The following is a 17,877-nucleotide window of genomic DNA, read 5'->3' as shown; positions in this document are numbered from 1 at the left end:
AATTTATGCAGAGCGAAAAATGAAACCGCAGAAGTAAGCCCAGAACAGCAAGTCGAAACCAAAACGCAGACCTATACCGAAACCCGAACGCATGTGGGTTCTGTTATCAGTCCGGGAAAACGTGGCGCACTTCCTGGCCAAACGAGCGGTTTTGTTGGACAACACAGCACAGAAAACAAAAAGGGTAACGTTTTTTAAAAGTTAAAATAAATACCACAGAAGATTCATGAAAATAAAGGTAAACCTATAATTTTTCTTAAGAAAGTTCTAATACTTAATTCAAAATTCATACGAAATAATATCCGTTATTCTTTAATTTTATTAATTACTAAATATCCAGGGTCTTCTGAATTATGTATAATTTCACAAAAATTCTTCTCCGTGTACCCAAGCTGCGAACAAACAATTGAAACAAGAGTTTCATTTAATTCTGCGTCGGCTGGCAGGCCAATTTCCTATCCGCCCTGCGCCCATTTCTCAGTGTCTTGCCGGGGTCTTTATGCCGCTGTTTTATAGCGCATTAATTTCGAAAGTAGCGCTACGTGTGCCAAAAATCATTAGCAACGGAATTACGCTCAATGAAATGCAGTCGGCGTCGCGTCGCGTTGCCGGCAAACAAAAGCCGTCCAAGGGGAGATAATAAAGCGTGGCCGGGCCCAGGCCAGGCCGGTCTTCGTCCTCGTCCTCCGTTGTCGATGATGACGGAACCGGGGAATTCCGAGTTCAAAGCGGAGTGGAAGTGGGAAAAAGCAAAGGGGCCGGGTAACAGCAGGGGAAAGGTGGAAAATAGCAGTTGGAAGGGGGGAAAAGTCGACACCCGTCAGCCGGCAGCCAGCCGCTTGACGTTAACGTTTCTGCTGCTTATAAATTTACCCTAACGACAAGTTAAATGCTGAATACGAAATGCCGCTGACGGAAGGGTTCCCATTCGGGAACCCTCAAGAGATATTCGAACACAGGCCGGAGAATTTGCCGCCAAGATAAAGCCCTAATGTGCTTGATGTCGAAATTTGAAAATGTATGCAAAGGGAAAGGAAAGTTGACGTGGAACTTTGAGTGCTTCGGCAGACCAATTAAAATTTAATTATTTACCAAGACAACACGAAATGCCTAGATCATTCCAAATACCTTTTACAAATTGATTGAAAATTTAAAAGTAGTTTGTAAACATTAAGATACATAAAACAATATTATTCCAACAGATAATTAAACTTATATTCAGAATTTAACTTTAGTCAGTTTTATAGATCTTAAGGAAAACCGAAAACAGGAAATATTTTGTATAAAACCAAAATGAAATATGGAAATTCAAATCATCCAAAAATTCATTATATATTAAAAGTTGCATGGGTATCAGCCCTGTCCATTCAAACAGGCAACAATGCGTAGATTCTCTAGAGTATTTATTCATTTGATTTAATCAAGAGTACATATCAGATCAGAATTTCGGGCAGATATCAGACCAATCCGAAAAAATTAACAGGTTGCGTATCTGAATCTGGCAATGGACTGGCAATCTTATCGCTGGGGAATAAACCATTATTAGATAATAAGCGGAACTAATTTGCTAAATGAAATTATGCAAATGGCGTGTGCAATCAGTTCGATTTGAGACCGTCAGGTGCGAGTACTTCGTAGCATGTTCAAATCCAAGTCCTTCGATTTGGTGAATGAGGAGAAGACAAAGAAGCCGGAACGACTCTATCAGCCGCGTCGGATGCGATGGCTAAAATACATTATACTGCCGGCCGTCTTTGCGTTTGTGCTCCTTTTAATCCTGGTCAATGTGGATTTCTCCGACAACAGTGAGGAAGTGACCTCCAGTTCAACGAGTCTAGGGTTGCACAGAGACTACGACTGGGAATCGGATTCAGGATATGTCTCAACTGAAGCCATAATTAGTGGCAAAGAGAATTCCACTCAAAAAATTTCAAGAGGCTATGGTCCGGGACTTGTGGGAGTCACGACTACAACAACTAGTAAAGCAGAATCGACAACAACAAAAGCATATACTACTTCAATTTCAAGTACAACTTCAACAACACATAGTACTAGTACACCAATACCTAGCGAAGCACCAACAATACCTAACGAAGCACCAACAATACCTAACGAAGCACCAACAATACCCACCACCACCCAATCACCGAATTACGGCGAAGAGCTGAGCGAGGAATACACGTGTTCTGTACCCCAGGAGGATAGTACAACGATAACAATGCCCTCAGAAATGATACTTAAGTTCAAGGATCCAAAAAACCATAAGCTTGAGGTCGCCATAAGCGATTGTGAGTCCCCTCAAATGCGAATAATCTACTTTACAAACAACTCGTTCACAGGATCCCTAGATCAAGAGAGTTTGGAAGTAACGTTAAGTAATATAACATTCGGTTTGAACTGCGGAAAACCTTACATTTACTGCGTTATGCTGGGCGGGAGAGTAGCCGATACGCCACATTGTCTTCCCCACAGGACAATGATATGTGAGGTCTATACTTCGGAAACAGACTCCTGGTTCGAGGCTAACGGGGGTCTGGTCATTGGCCTAGGAGTGGCTACTATTTTGATAAGCAGCCTCCTCGGAATGCTGATATTGTACGGCACCCTCCGTTGGAAGCCCTCCCTGTTGAGGGGGAGTAAGCACCAGATTGGTCCTTCACGGGATTCGAATACAATGGTTCTGATTCCCCAGGAGTCCGAAAAGAACGAGTACGGCATGACAAGGTATACTATTAATCTTTAAAGAAGAATACTACTAATTGTGATAATGAATCATATATTTTTGATATGCCTTTATTAACTTTATCTATTTTTGTTTCTAATCAGAACTCCGATTTCAACGGTGGACAATAACGAATACATAGTCGCTTATCACCGATATCTGGAGCAGGCGAATCTCCGGCAGTTGGAGTCCAATAAATACATAAGTCCGCCCAGGGAAAGGGCACCCTCTGTACCGCCATCCTGTGACAGTTCCTCCCATTTCCCGCCTTCTCTGCCGGCCAGGAATGTGTACGAGAGTCTCGATATTTACGAGGAACTGCCATAGAGCTATAAGTTTCGAATATCTTAATATCTATAACTGTTGCAAAAAACAAAATTATAAGAAATGTATTTATGGAAAGGCATTTGGTAGAATCGGAATACCTAAAGCTTGTTTGTGGGTTACATTAAAGTTTAAATTTGTATTGAAATTATTTTTACTATGAGTTCCTAGCATTCCTTACTACTAGTAATATTATCCTCCTAAAATATATCATACAAATGCAATAATTAAATGTAACTTTCTATAAAGATAACCGAATACTTCAAGCTAATAAATATTATAATTCTTTGCGTAATTTCAATGCCTTGATCTGTTATTGACTTGATCCTGTTAGATTCCTTTAGCAATGAATTCAAGTTAAAATAAGCCTTGACTACACAAAGTTGATTAAACATTGAAGAATGACAACACATTTAATATTACTTGTGTATTTTATATTTATTTTTCTGTTTGCATCTCCTAATAAAAACTGGGCCCCCATGTCTGGCTCATGATTCTGTGAAAGCTGGCACAGTTCAATGCTTTTATTTAGCTTTAATGAGCCCCAGTTAGCGATGAGGGCGCAAAAAACTCCATCTGAATGCTCCCCATTGTAGAGTCTGTGGAGCCTGGCATTTGCCCTTGCTGGGGACTCGGAGATGTACTCGTGGTGCACAGTTTGTTGACTTGCCACATGCACAATAAAATATTTTTGTAAGCGCTTTTTATGGCTGACATATCTCTTAATACACACACACACACACACACACACACACAGATCTCTTTTTGCGAGCGTTTTGCCAATTTATTTGCGCTCCCCCCGTTCCAGCTGGGATGTTTGGTTTTATTTTTCGGTGCCCTGCAGGCTGTCGCTGCCATAATTTCCCAGGCACATCCCCAGCTAAGCGGGGGAGACGGGGGAGGGGACTCTGTCAAAGTCCGGCCAAGTCTCTCGGCCATATGTTGCACACATTATGCTTACTTAACAATTAGAGACGCTCTTGTAATTCCACAAAATTGCTTTGTTCGCTTGGATTTTTGTTTTTCTTTTTTTTTCGTTTTTCGCTTCGAGGGAGGCTGGCGACTTGTGGGGAAGGGGAGAAACGGTGCCAGTACTATATGCTATATGCTGTTTCGGGGGCAGGGGTTGGGAAGGAAGTGCCGCAGAGTGGCTTTTGTGCTTGTTCCTTTCAGAGCTCTTTGGTCACTGAGCTGTGAATGGTTATGAGCTTTAAATCCGAGGAAAATGCTTTGATAGCCAGGCTGCAGTTATGTGTGGGAACGGAAACTAGTCAGGGTAATGCTCGCCGAAGGTAAGACTTGAGTTTTCCGGTAACCAGAACATCGTTCTTTGAGAGCGTTAAACGAAATTGGGATTTGTTATTCAACATTCCAAAAATGGGATAATTAAAAAATTAATCTAGGGAAAAGAACAATGACAAGCAAAATGATAGTATGTCGTTACTCATCTTGTTACTATAAAGTTAAAGATCGTTTGGAAATTTAAAAAATTTCACATCTTTGATTAGGTTTGATCGCTAAGCTTTTAAATATATAGCATTATATATAATGTGTTTGGAAATAATTAAATCTTTTGTCAGCTCGCTGATTGACTTACGAAATGTATTCCATCATGCGATTAGATCGTCATCCGTAATGAACGCTCAAGTGGCACACACTGTGTTCCCAGAAGTCGAAACCCTACTCCGCACAGTTCACTTCACTGGCGGCGGGACGGGACTTCCCATTATCTCAAGTGTGAGGCGAGGGAAACCCTAGACGGTGTCACAGCCGAATGCATCTGGACAATCCCATATGTGGGCAACTGGATCGATGCGATATCTGTCGCGATTGATATTAATGATTTGCAGCAGAGGCCATTAAGTTGTTTTGTACCTTTCCATCATCAGAAAACTAGGAAAACTCTCCGATTGCCTGAAGCGAAGGCGTCACTCCAGACAGACATTGTGCACAGGAGGTCTACCCTCGCTGGGAAACCCCATTGCTCTGGCTACGAAATCAAAGACCCTTTCGCTCATTTTCCATTTTCCATTTGCCCGCTGATAACGGACACGAACCAACGGCCCCGTAACGTGGCATTTGTTTAATGGATTAAAAATAATAGGTACGAGCGGGCAGCGGGGAAGCAGGAAAGCAGGAAAAGCGGGCCCAGTACAGATAAAAATCGCAGCACGTTTTGTGTGCGCAGGGAAAATGGAAAATGTGCCGCGGCGTGTCATAAATTAATTTTTGTAAATTCTGCAGCCTGTCTGATTCGGTTACGGATCGGTATCGGCTTTATCTCCGGCCCCGAGACAGGGATTCTTATTAATAATAATAATGCCACACGGCTTTGATGGACAGACAAAGGATTTTCCCGGACGTTGTGGGTGGGTGGACTCGCTCTATGGATGCGAAACCACTTTCATTTCGGGCCTTCAAGGGTTGAAAGCATCCCATTCCCCCCGCTTGGCTGCGGTTGTCAGGCGGAGAAGCTTTTAAAAAAATTATGCAAAAATCATGATTAGGCAATTTCCCGATGCTGGAATGGAACGGTCTGCGGGTTGTGTCTCCCGGCAGCTAATTAGCCATTCATGGAGTGTAGTGAGCTGTCGGGGGAATATTTAAACAGTTGGCTGCTTCCCAGAAAGCGGCGGCAAAAGTTTAATTAGTCCGGGCGAATGAATGTGCCTTATGAATATGAAATCCGCACACAAATCTATTCAGCCCCGATCAGACGCACTCGTATCCTTGAGACTCCTTCCCGGTTTGGCTTGGTTCGGTTCGGTTCAGTTCTCTTCAGTTCGGTTGAGTTGAGTTGCGACTAATGAGCCCGCGCAGAATTGGCGCGAAGCTAAACAAAAACGGCTCACAAAATGTAGCAATTATGGGGCGGGACGGAGAAAAACTCACATTAATGACAAAAGCCAGCCAAGTACTCGGCGCACGAGGAGAGGCTGCTTAAGACCCGCAACAAACGAGGGGCACTTAAAAGATGAAACATAAAACGGAGCCCCAGAAGCCCATAAAAAACACATTGTGCCGGGGCCGCACTTGAAAGGCGAGTTCTTGCCGCATACCCCTCGCCCTGTGCGTCCTTTACACTTGAAAACATTGCTTTTCTATTCATAATATGTGCTGGGCATATGATTCCTTTCAACATTTCCATTTGCATATAATTGAAATCTATACCTATCTGATTCCCTTAAAGTACACAGGTATAGTAATAGAAAAAGAACAAGAGAACAACAAGAGCTGTATAATAATAGTGTCCAATTCAGGCCTTGGAATCCTTGAAACTGGTTTGGCCAAAATCGGTTAATAAACTTGGAAAACAATAAAGCTTCGAGGTTTATATCCTCAGTGTAGCCTTGCCATATGGGACAAAGAAGCAGTTGCTTTGTACTCGGCGGAAGGGGCTGTCATAAAATTGCAACATAAAAATAAAAATTAAACCACTAAACGCAGTCCAAACGCGACCGACTTGCGTCCAGGCCCTGACTTTTAAGTTCTCCGTTCGTCCTTCCCTTAGAAATCGATTTGACTTTGGGCTGCTGGCTCGACAGTTCGCAGAGCGACCCCAAGGGCAGGACCTCACGTTCGCCCGCGATAAGGACGAGGGTGTGCGAGTACCCCTAATGATATTCAATAATAATACATGCGCATAAAACCCACTTGCGACCCACCGCCCGAGAGTCGTCAACATTTCAGACATGCTCCGGCTGCGCCTTCAGAATTTAATGTGCTTATAATGCCGCCCGCTGGCTCTTCCAGCCATAAACAGATGCAGTCCTCACTCCCAGATAATCCCCACGCCCTATCCCGATCCCGATTCCGATTCGAATCGGATACGGCACACACGCAGCCACACTCACGTAATTGTGAGCCCAGCACCCTCGACACATTTTTAACAGCAAATGATGTCAATTTCCATGCCCGCCAAGGGCAGAGTTAGCATCGTTGTTGCGTTGGGAAAACTCCCCAGATGGAAACGCAGGATGGAGGTCCCTGGAAATGCTGAACGCGTTTTGTTATTCTATCGAAAATTGAACTTAATTGGTGCGTGAAGTGTGCACTGAGTGGATTTTGATGGTTGCCAGGCAACTATTGTAGTAGAGCTGCAAATTTGTCAGCGCCGTTGCTTTTCTTTACGCTCTCCGCCCCGAGAAGGCCCAAGGCCCATGGCCCCAGACTCAAGACCCATCCACCTGGCCTCATTATAATTTGCCAACAGTCAACAGACAGGGCTGCGATCAAATTGGACAGGCTGTGCGATATGTGCGAGGGAGGAACTTGAATAAAGAAGGATAATGAGATTCACAGGACCCAAACTATGGAGACTTAAATAAACATTTATATTGGTTATTCAATTTTAAAAACATTCCGTCATAATGAATAAGCTTCAGAAAGAAAATTCTATGAAAATATCAGAGAAATCAAATTATTAAATCCTATTGATCAAAGTTTCTTTTTCTTTTTTAATAAAATTTTATAGTAGTTTGAAATTTTGGTATAATTTTATGTTTTTCTGAAACACATTCCCTGAAAGTATGCAACATTTTGTAGTACACCGATGACTTACATTTTTAGTTTTTATACAAAAATTTGTATGAATATTAAAATAAATAAAACTGGATAAAAAAAATAGTATTTAAAACATTTATAGAAGTTTAACACATTTACACATTTTTACACGTTTATAGACTCTAAAAACTAAGATAAATGATGATGAATTAGTTATAAAGTAACAGAGAAATAACAGGTTTGTAAATGGACTCTGTTTTTCAACACGATTTAGGTTTCTGAAATATTTGCTAGAGCCCATTAATATATGCTTTATATCATTCCCAGCGTTACAAATCGTGGTAATTGCTGCCCCCATGTAGGAACCTTTATTATTCTCTGAATTGGGGTAACGAAAACTGGAAAACTGGCCACACCGAGGCAACCCTTTCGGGTTCGTTTGTAGGTGAACTGTTATCTGCTATCTGCGTAATCCCATCATGCCCGGCAATCAAATTAATTTGCCATGCCCCAGTTCGCCACGAAATGGCCGACCAACCCTCGTGGCTGAAATTCCGCAGGAAGGACACGGAGACAGGCGGCATCCCGGTCGCCAGGGCAGGGGGACATGGCATCCAAGCTGATTAGCATAAATTCGTCTATGTCGTTGCTGGCAACGTTGTCGTCTTTTGTCAACGTGTCTGGCATGCCAAGCTGAAAAACTTTGCCAGTTTCCCTTCGACTTTCCCGAAGGTGAGGGAAACGAAACTCAAACAGGAGCGGCTAAAGGAGACGGAGCAGTCACGGACTTCGGCTGGGAAACATGTGTCACTGGGGCCTGTCTGCTTATTGCACGACTAATGTCACTTGCAGGCGGAGGCAGTCAACAAAGGGCGGCGGCCTGGCCACGGCAAACTTCCTGGCACAAAGACTGACTTTTTGGACTGCAACTGCAAGTGCTATAGCATTCCTTGGGCTCTCCGGGGATGCGAAATTATTTCCAAGCCACTGACGTTGCTGGGTGAAGGACGAAGGGCGAAGGACAAAGGATAAAAGACGAAGCGTTTCATTTCAAGTAGTTCTCAGTGCTCGCTTATATGATTACACTAATGAAAATATGCAGAGTCTAGAGTCCTTTGTGAGAAGAAGAAAAGATTTTCTAATTTTTGAACTTTTACCTAAACAGTCAAGATGTTGCTTTATAATATTGCTAGGTTTACAGTTCAAAAGAAAACTATATAGATATTTAACTCTTTATTTACATCATTTTTATTTAAACGATAAATTAAAATACTATGTAGAGTTTTCTTTATCCGAAAAGGAACCTATTTGATTCATTTTTCTAAAAAATACATCGACAATATTCCCAAGCTCATTTTATTATTGTTCTCCTGATTTGTTAAGTTTAATGTATGTTTTCCTTTTCTTTTCAGCTACTTCTACCCCCTACAATAGTCTAATTAATCGGTTTTAAATCTCGACTGCTTCTTTTTTTTAAGGAAATTTCTGAGCTAGCAGAACAATGCTGCAAACAGCTGCTCATCCAATGTCGGGATCATAATACGGATTTAAGGGACTTTGCAATCCCTGGGATTTCTGCTACGTCTCATCCCCTTTTTTTTGACATCTTTTCACGGCTGTCGACGCTCTAATTAACGCATTTTGTGTCTCTGGAATTTTTCAAGTGCCGATCTGTTTACGTGGAGTTCACCGAACAAACTTGACAATCGACAAAGGAGTACGGCCAGCCGGGCACTAATCATATTTTAGTGCGGTCCAACTAATTGCGGACGCGGTTTGAAACGCCCGCCTCCCCTTCTTATTGACACACAAGCGAACAAAGTGCACTCACACCGGGCCAGCGAGGCACACACAAACGCAGACCCGATAGCAATGATGCGGGCAAGGACGATGGCCGAGGGGAGGGTAGCAATTTACACCTGAGATCTGTAAAACTCACAGGGCATGGCAAAGACGAGGTACTAAGGTGCAAGGGGTAGACTACGACTTACTGTGGGTAGTTATCTCTTTTAAATAAATAAATTATAAATTATAAATAATTAAATATAATTATAAATGAAATAATTTCATATAAACTAATATATTGTTTAACGGAATAGATACAAGAAAAATAACAACAAATCCACAAAAAAACTCCCAAAGAAATAATTGAAAGTGTTTTTCGCCAGTTGCCTTTTAAAACCAAAATATGCATATGTATACTCAAGTTATTTTTTAAATTTATAATTCACATGTCAAATTGCAATTTGAGTTTTGTACAGCCACCCACGCCTGTGGCAATCGCCGATGGCTTGTCACAACCTCTCAGAATGTCGTGAGCATTCCTTCTTCGAGCGGCCAAGAGAACAGGGTATGCGGGCAGCAGGGGACCAAGAATCGTTGCCTGGCTCTAAAGACGTGTTAATGAAGCAGACATGCGGGCCAGAACCCGAAGAGCCAAGTCGTGGTCTTTGCCATCGTCTTGAGCTTTATCTCGGGCCTTGTCTTGGTCTGGGGATGTCGTCGGCGCTGAATGAATTTGTATAACTTGCAAATCATGTTGACTGACGGGGAACAGCGTGATGAGGAGGATATGGAGAAAAAGGGGGGGAAGTCGGAGCTCCCAGCTCCGAGCTGACGTTTACTTTGGCCGGGCAAAATTTGTAAAGTGTTGAGCGCGGAGCACAAACACCCGAACCCGGGCCCAAATCTGAACATATTGTGCTGCACATATTATGAAAATACCAGGGGCGTGCGGGGTGCGATCTGGGGTTGTCTGTTCTACTAAATCAACATCATTAAGTTTTCTGTTTATAAAGAAAACACTCGAGCATCGTTTGCGAGCTCTTCTTTTTAGTTCCCCCGGAGTTCGGCGCTCGGCTTATTGCTCCGGCGGAGTATTTACACAGACCAGAGAAGCGAAGATGCGTGCCGTGTTTTTTTAGGCTGGTTCCATCACGGCCAGCGCGAAGTCTTCAAAAAGCGATACAGCCAAGTGCCAAACACAAATTAGTAGTAGGCCGCGAGTACTGGCCGAGCAGAAAGTGGCAGGAAAGTGAAGTTTCCTGCATATTTGCCAAGACATTTTACCAAAACGCTTTGCTATGCATTCGAAAAAGTTGAAACTTTAAGGCTCAAACGGTGCCTTCGAGCGCCTCTGACCCTGGCCCTTGCAGAGGAAGAAGTTTTGGTAAATTTCGTTAACAATCGAATCATAAATCGGCATCTGATCCCTTGACAAAATCAGGTTGGGTTCATCAAGGAAGTGGTCATTACAATTTCTTAACCCCTTTTCTCTCTGTGCATCTGCTGGCGGTCCCAGACATCCATTACGTGTGTCGAACGAGCGGTGCAACAAAATGTGAGGCAAAATAAACAACAAAGTCACGAAATTGTTTATACAATAAATAAAGTGTGTGTGGAGCGCAGCGTCTGGCCCGAACAGCAAAAGTATCTTAAAGATACAAACAAGCGGCGGGCACTGGCGCACGCATACCGAACATGCCACCAAGCCATCGCCATCTCCATCTTCATCCTCAGGACGCGGCAAATCCAAAATGCATCGCCCAGATACTCCGGCGTTCCCTCCGCTGCGAGTATCTGCGCTTAGTATCTGCACTTGCATGCGGCTCGAATTACAAGCGGGCAAATGTTTAAATACTTGAGTGCCGAGCACGAGCATATTAACTTTTACTCAGCGCTGGCTCTTCGCTGTTCGAAATTGTCAACACGACAATTCACTTAGATGTGCTCCTCCAACAGCCGCCATCCGGCAGATGCACTGCAGCCATGTCATTAGAAGACTTACCCCTCCCCCCGTTTGGATTTCGTGGCGCCCCGGGATAAGCATGTGGCCGCAGAGAGTGAGGTTTGCCAGAAGTTGGCAAGTACCGTTTCGTTCAGCTGTTATCTCACTTGTCCGGACAAAACTTGCCTAAATCCATTTAGATTAAGTAATCCACCCAAAAAATGGCTGCCATGTTTGACACGAAAAATAAAAGATCTAAAAACTTCGTTGAAACATTAGTAGCGTCAATTTTAAGTCTATTAAAATTATGAAAAATTGTGTTGTTTAAACGAAAACGACTAGCGCAAAGGCTCCTAGGTAGTGGAATCAAGGGATTTACGGTTAAAAAATGTTCTAAATAATAAACTCTACTGAGAAATTTAATTTTAAACAAGAAAGGAAGCTAACTTCGGCACGCCGATGCTCGTATACCCTTGCAGATATTATTTCATTACATTTTATGATATAGTTGTCCGATTTTTATAAACGTCGACGAAAATGAAGCCTGCGAAAATTGAATGGCGTTGCCAGATCAAGATAGTAAACACCTGATTTTGCGCTGTCTAAATAATTCATTTGATTTATTTTTACACCCCTAATGGAGGGAAAGTTGAAGGAAAAAAGTGGCATTGATAGGGGCTGTCAAGGCGAAGCCCATAATATGGAATTTAACCCACAAAGGACATTTTAATGCCATATTTATAAATATTTTTTCAATATTTTTTTTGAATATTTGTTTACAAACCGCTGTCCAGTGTGACCAAAGAGAAGCCTTAAACGCCATAAAAGGTACATTTTCATGGCGTTTCATGACTTATCCTTAATTTTTTTGGTCACACTCGTTCGGTAACCAATTAAACAGCGACACTCAAACTAAATAATTAAAAAGAGATTGGAAAAATGTTAGGTGATTGTTATAGATTGTCCGATAGTTAAGTTTTGTATTGAGTGTAATTTTTTGTGTTCTACACTGCTAAAAATTCGGGGTAAACTTTAAAAATCTGGTCAAGATATGGAAGATTTTTCATAATTAAAACTAATTATTTTTCATAACTAAATACGTTTTATACATCTGATATTTCTGTGGATATCCTATGTCATTTTGCGATCATTTAAGGGGTTATGAAGCACTAAAAAAGGCCTATTTTCATGGACTTTTTTAAAAGATCATACGACAATTTTACAAATTTAATTTATTGTACATTAAAATATATGGTTGAGGCAGGCTTGAACTTAACCCCACAAGAAAATTTGTGCTTGCGGTAGGCAGGATATCTCCGTCAATGTTTATAGGAAATCAAAAAACCAAAGTTTTTCTGTTAGTCATTGTGTCTGGCTTGTCTTTGAACGTATGATTTTTTATACCCTTGCAGGGTATTATAATTTCAGTCAGAAGTTTGCAACGCAGTGAAGGAGACCCTATAAAGTATATATATTCTTAATCAGCATCAATAGGGGAATCTTTTTAGACATGTCCGGAAGAAATAGATTTTTTGGCCATTTTTGCAAAATTTTATAAGGGGTTACATCATTAAAATTTTTGATTTTGATAAAAAATTAAATTTTTAAAATTTTTAAATGAAGTATGCAGATTTATTAACTGTAGAAAATCTTGCACAGAACAGTTTTCCGATTTAAAATTAATGTTCTTTTGGCCGAGTTATGATATTTTTAATTTAAAAAAAAAACCAAGAAGTTTTTTAATATAAAAAATCAGATTTTATAATACAAAATAATATTTTTCTAAGTCATGGAATCATTTCCGACCCCATAAACCATATATATTCTTGATCAGCATTAACATGCGAATCTTTCTAGACAAGACCGGAAGAAATCGATTTTTTGGCCATTTTTGCGAAATTTGATAAGGGGTTACATCAATAAAATTAGCAAAAATGGCCAAAAATGTTGATTTCTTAAAATTTTTAATTTGGTATGCAGTTTTTTTAAATTAATAAAAACTAACACAAAACTGCTTTTTAATCGAAATTAATGCATTTTTGGCTTAGTTATGATATATTTTAATTGTTGCCTGCAAGGGTATACAAACTTTGGCTGGCCAAAGTTAGCTTTCTTTCTTGTTTTTAATTAAAAATTGAATTTTTGGTAGCGTTTTATATAAAAAGTGTCATATTTTACGTCATTTTGGCCATATTTTGGCTTATAAAATGAGTTGTAAATGAAGATATAAAAAATACTTCGTTCAACAAAAACAAAACCATATCTTGAAGAAGTGTGCAAAAGCAGAAGTCGATCGGTGCAATAGTTTTCGAGAAATCGTGACTACCGACTTCAAAAAAGTGGTTTCGAGAAAAACGACGCAAATTTCGAATTGCCAGTTGTAACTCATACGACGCGCTGGGCTTTAAATTTCTCCCATTCCTACAGTTTTGCTTCGAGCGACTTGAAATTTTCGGACACTTTGTACTATTATATAAAAAAGTTTGAAATAATTGCATTTTGTTTAAGTTTCAAAACCCGGATAACCCCTTAACAAAACAATAAACTAATAGTTTAACTATTACATTATTATTATTAAAAGAATATTTAATGTATTTTTCTGAGTGTTTTATTAAAATTTTTGGTCTTTAATTAATTGTGAATTGTGTCCATACTTCATGGGGCCAAGAAATCCATACAATATCGGATAACTTAAGAAATACTTGAATTTCCTTCCAACACTTATTCTACCTATCGATTACAATGTTTGGCCGTCGATATTGACAATTAAAAAAAAATCTAGACAACTATTTGTGCGTATTTGTAGGTGTTTTTAAAATATTACATGTTGTAAGAATATGTTTTCGTTTTATGTTTTGAATTATTGTGTTAGATAAATGTTTTAAATTAAATACAGTCGAATAAATAAATTTAATAAAATGGTGATGGCGATGGTGATGGTCACTCCAAAATGGTAAAAATCTCGTAGAAAGTTGCGATCACACTGAAGCCTCGGCAGGCCCTATATAAAAAAGCCCAGCCCGTAAATTGTTGCCAGTTGATCGACAGGTCGACCAGGTTATGCGGCCTCGACAATTTGCGGAATTATTATTTTTTATTTTTAACTCAATTTTGATGGCCTTAAAAATAATGGACTATTTTTTTAAATCAGCAAAAGTTAAATAATTATTAAACTTGGAAAGATTCCTCCATTTATTATTATATAAAATCTATATATACATATATACAAATTATAAATTTATTTTAATATATTTATTTAACATTATATTATTTATATAACCATTTTAGCGTCCGCGACACTTACTGTCTGACTCGGTGCTGCGTGAGATATTTCTATTGTGTTTGGTGAGCTTATCCAGCTTGGCGGCTTGGCGCTTGATCAGCCTCGTATTGTGCTTGATCGATCGTTCTAGCCTGCGAGCCTCCTTCTATCGCTTCTTCTGGCTATTGTACACATAAATTACTGCGTATAGTCTGCCTCGCTGACCAACTAATTAATTTTTTGATCTTCACAGAAGAGGCAACCAAGTCACAACAGCAGTATAATCATGGAAGCTGGTAGCGGCGGCATGTCCATCGAGCAGATGTACTAAAAGAAGTCGCAGCTGGAGCACATCCTGCTGCGACCGGACTCCTACATCGGATCCGTGGAGTTCACCAAGGAGCTGATGTGGTTTTGGTAATACTCGCGTGATCCGAGTCGTAAATCGTGAGTGATTCACCGCAGTCGCCTTCGTATTTTAATATTGGATATTCAATGGGATTGATGCGGAAACTGATAGGAGAAGAGGGTGAGTTTTTAAATACTATCTTTTTAATTAACTGATAAGTAAATAAAGCAGGAAAAATCGTACCGTAGTTAGTGTTTTATAATAGTAGTAGAAACTCCAATAAATATAGTTACCTGGAGGACAAATCAACTTTAATTAAGATATAATTGGCTTCTCTTTCTCCGGGCATCTCCTTTGATGCCCCTCAGCTGGTGGGCGGTGGCGAACAGGCGGCCACATTCGCAATTATATAGGTATTCGGTTTTTTCGCACGTTTCATTGTGCCTAAATAAACTTGACGATGTTTTGCAAGGTAATTTGCACCGTGCGCATTCAAATTTCGGTCTCTTCCCGCCTGCTGCTGGTCCTGCCTCCTCCACACTATCATCCAGTCCCTGGGTGGAGTCCTTGGACGAATCCATATCTGAATGACTCGTCAAAGACGAACTGTCCGCTAACATCTCCCGCAATTCGTTCTCCACGTTATCCGGTACGTTGGCGAGAACTTCGACTTCGGTGGCGTTGGCAAGAATATCGTCGATGTCGATCTCTGCTGCGTCCAAAATCCCGCTGGCGCTGGAATCCGTATCCAACCCCTCGCTCAGGAGCGTCAAGGCCGATACTTTTTTTTTTATCAAGCCGTACGCTTTGATCCTGAGCGAGGGGATCAACTTTTTTAGGTCGCCGGATGTCAGTTTGGACCTGGCCCGTTCCTCCAACCGGTCCATTAGTTCCATATAGGCCTTGTCGGCCTCCATTAACGCGGTCTGGACATCATTTTTTGTTTTAGGATCCTGCCGTTGCAGAAGGTCCTTGAAGTATATGCACAACTTCTTTGCAATTTCCATTTTTGGGGTGACGCCACGAATTAGTGTTGGAAATGGTTTACGTGTCGGTAAACACCAAAAAACGGCCCAGGGCAATCGATAGAAAAATCGATAAAAATACCGAGAATAAGACAGAAATTTTGATTTTTTATAAAATTAAATGTAGTATGCAGATTTGTTTGACGCTTTTTTTACTTTATGATATTTTTAAGCTTTAATTTTCATAAAAATTATCAACAAAAAATCAACATTAAAATAAAAAATAAGAAAAATATAAATACTTGAAATAATATAGTAAAAAATAAATTTAAAACGATTAAGCCCCATTAAGGATATTATAGTTTTAGTCAAAGGAAATTAATAATAATTAACAATAATTGTAAATACTATTATGTAAAATATAGTAGGAAAAAAATTAAAACTTGGTTGTTTTTCACCGAATTTTTATCTACTCTGAGATATAAGCCTATTTTATTGTTCTAGAATTTTGCTAAGAATTTGATGCAAATCGGACAACTATATCATATAGCTGCCATAGGAACAATCGGGAAATGTATGAAATATGAAAAGCTGGGAATGCAAAACTGCAACTGTCCAAAATGCTCATTTTTCTAATCGTAGTAGGCGAATCGTAATTTTTTCAAAAGTGTGCGTCTAGTAGCTAACAAGTGTTGGTAAATTAAAGGTGCATGTAGAATACGTTTATGTGTTGAAAACGACGAAAAAAACGGTGTGCGTTTAGTAGCTAGATTTGGCTATATAGCTGAGATTCTTAGCTATATAGCTAAGGACGATAAAAACCAATTAGTTGAACAAAGCGCCATCTAGTAGCACGTCTCCCAAAACACCAAACGGTGCATTTATTAAATTCTCGGATAAAACACAAATCTTTAAATATAACGCCACCTATTGGTTGTCCTAAAAGACCAAACTGTTTATTTTAAAAATTTTCGGACTAAAACGTTGCACTTTGCGCCACCTATTGGGTGTCCGAAAACACCAAATGTATTTCTAAATTGTTGCACTTGCCGCCATCTTTTGGTAGCTCTCAAAAGTTCATCACATTTCAAAAACGTTGTATGAAGCGCCCTCTATTTGCCCGGAGACCCAAGACTTTGTTGAAATAGTTTTTACAACAGCGCCACCTTGTTTTTATGTTCAAACAATAGAACTACTTACGTTATTAATACGGTACGATACGATATATGTGCTCTACCTACGATAATAATACGATACGATACGATACATACGATAAAACGGTGTCGGTAAGGAAGTTCTAAACTGCTTTATGAACTGCTTACTGCAACATTTTCGTCTTAGCTATATAGCTAAAACGTCTTAGCTATATAGCTAAACCGTCCCAGCTATATAGCTAAAAATCTCAGCTATATAGCCAAATCTAGCTACTACACGTAAACGTACACTTAAAAAAATTACAATTCGCTTTTTACGATTAGCAAAATGAGCTTTTTGGATCTAAATTTGACGTACACTTAAAACAATTACGATTCGCTTACTACGATTAGCAAAATGAGCTTTTTGGATCTAAATTTGACGTACACGTAAAAGTGAAAGTTGTCTATAATTTCTTATGAATAAGAAGTATAAATTATTGTTCGATATAACATAGCAAAATCCCCTAATTCTATGTTAAACAAAAATTACCATAAAAAGGGTATTTTAAGAATATATTTTGTATTTATTAAATTTGTTTATGATTACTTTTTAATTTTAAAATATTTTTTAAATAAATATCCTTGTTCTTTTAAATTTTTATTAAATATTATTATTTAATTTGATCTAAAAAAGAATTACAATGTTTAGCCTGAATGTATATTAATATTTAAAAACTGTTAAATATTTAAATAAAAAACATTCATTTTTTGTGTACAAGTTGTAAATTTCTGCCAAATTGTGTTATTATATTGTTTTTAATTCATTTCGCAAACTTTATTGATATTCTGAGGCCGAATAATAATAGAGTTTAATCCCTCCCCAAAATTG

The 17,877-nt window shown here is 39.6% G+C and overlaps 1 protein-coding gene across 1 annotated transcript; it reads left to right on the top strand.

Annotated features, from left to right (window-relative positions):
• Positions 1-1,415: 1,415 nt before the first annotated feature.
• Positions 1,416-3,280, top strand: LOC108080750 (uncharacterized). The gene is made up of 2 exons (XM_017175604.3): positions 1,416-2,724; positions 2,827-3,280. The coding sequence occupies exons 1-2, from the start codon at positions 1,640-1,642 to the stop codon at positions 3,047-3,049; spliced, it is 1,308 nt and encodes a 435-aa protein (XP_017031093.1). The 5' UTR covers positions 1,416-1,639; the 3' UTR covers positions 3,050-3,280.
• The last annotated feature ends 14,597 nt before the right edge of the window (positions 3,281-17,877 follow it).

Source organism: Drosophila kikkawai, chromosome 3R, assembly GCF_030179895.1.
Source record: "Drosophila kikkawai strain 14028-0561.14 chromosome 3R, DkikHiC1v2, whole genome shotgun sequence".
NCBI classification, from domain to species: domain Eukaryota; kingdom Metazoa; phylum Arthropoda; class Insecta; order Diptera; family Drosophilidae; genus Drosophila; species Drosophila kikkawai.
The sequence above is the reverse complement of the archived record's forward strand: the minus strand, read 5'-3'. Positions and strand labels throughout refer to the sequence as shown.

Bases quoted from the DNA above. Each gene is read 5' to 3' on its own strand.
- LOC108080750 (XM_017175604.3), top strand. From the start codon at position 1,640: ATGTTCAAATCCAAGTCCTTCGATTTGGTGAATGAGGAGAAGACAAAG. The intron at 2,725-2,826 runs GTATACTATTAA...GTTTCTAATCAG, and splicing joins AACGAGTACGGCATGACAAG to AACTCCGATTTCAACGGTGG.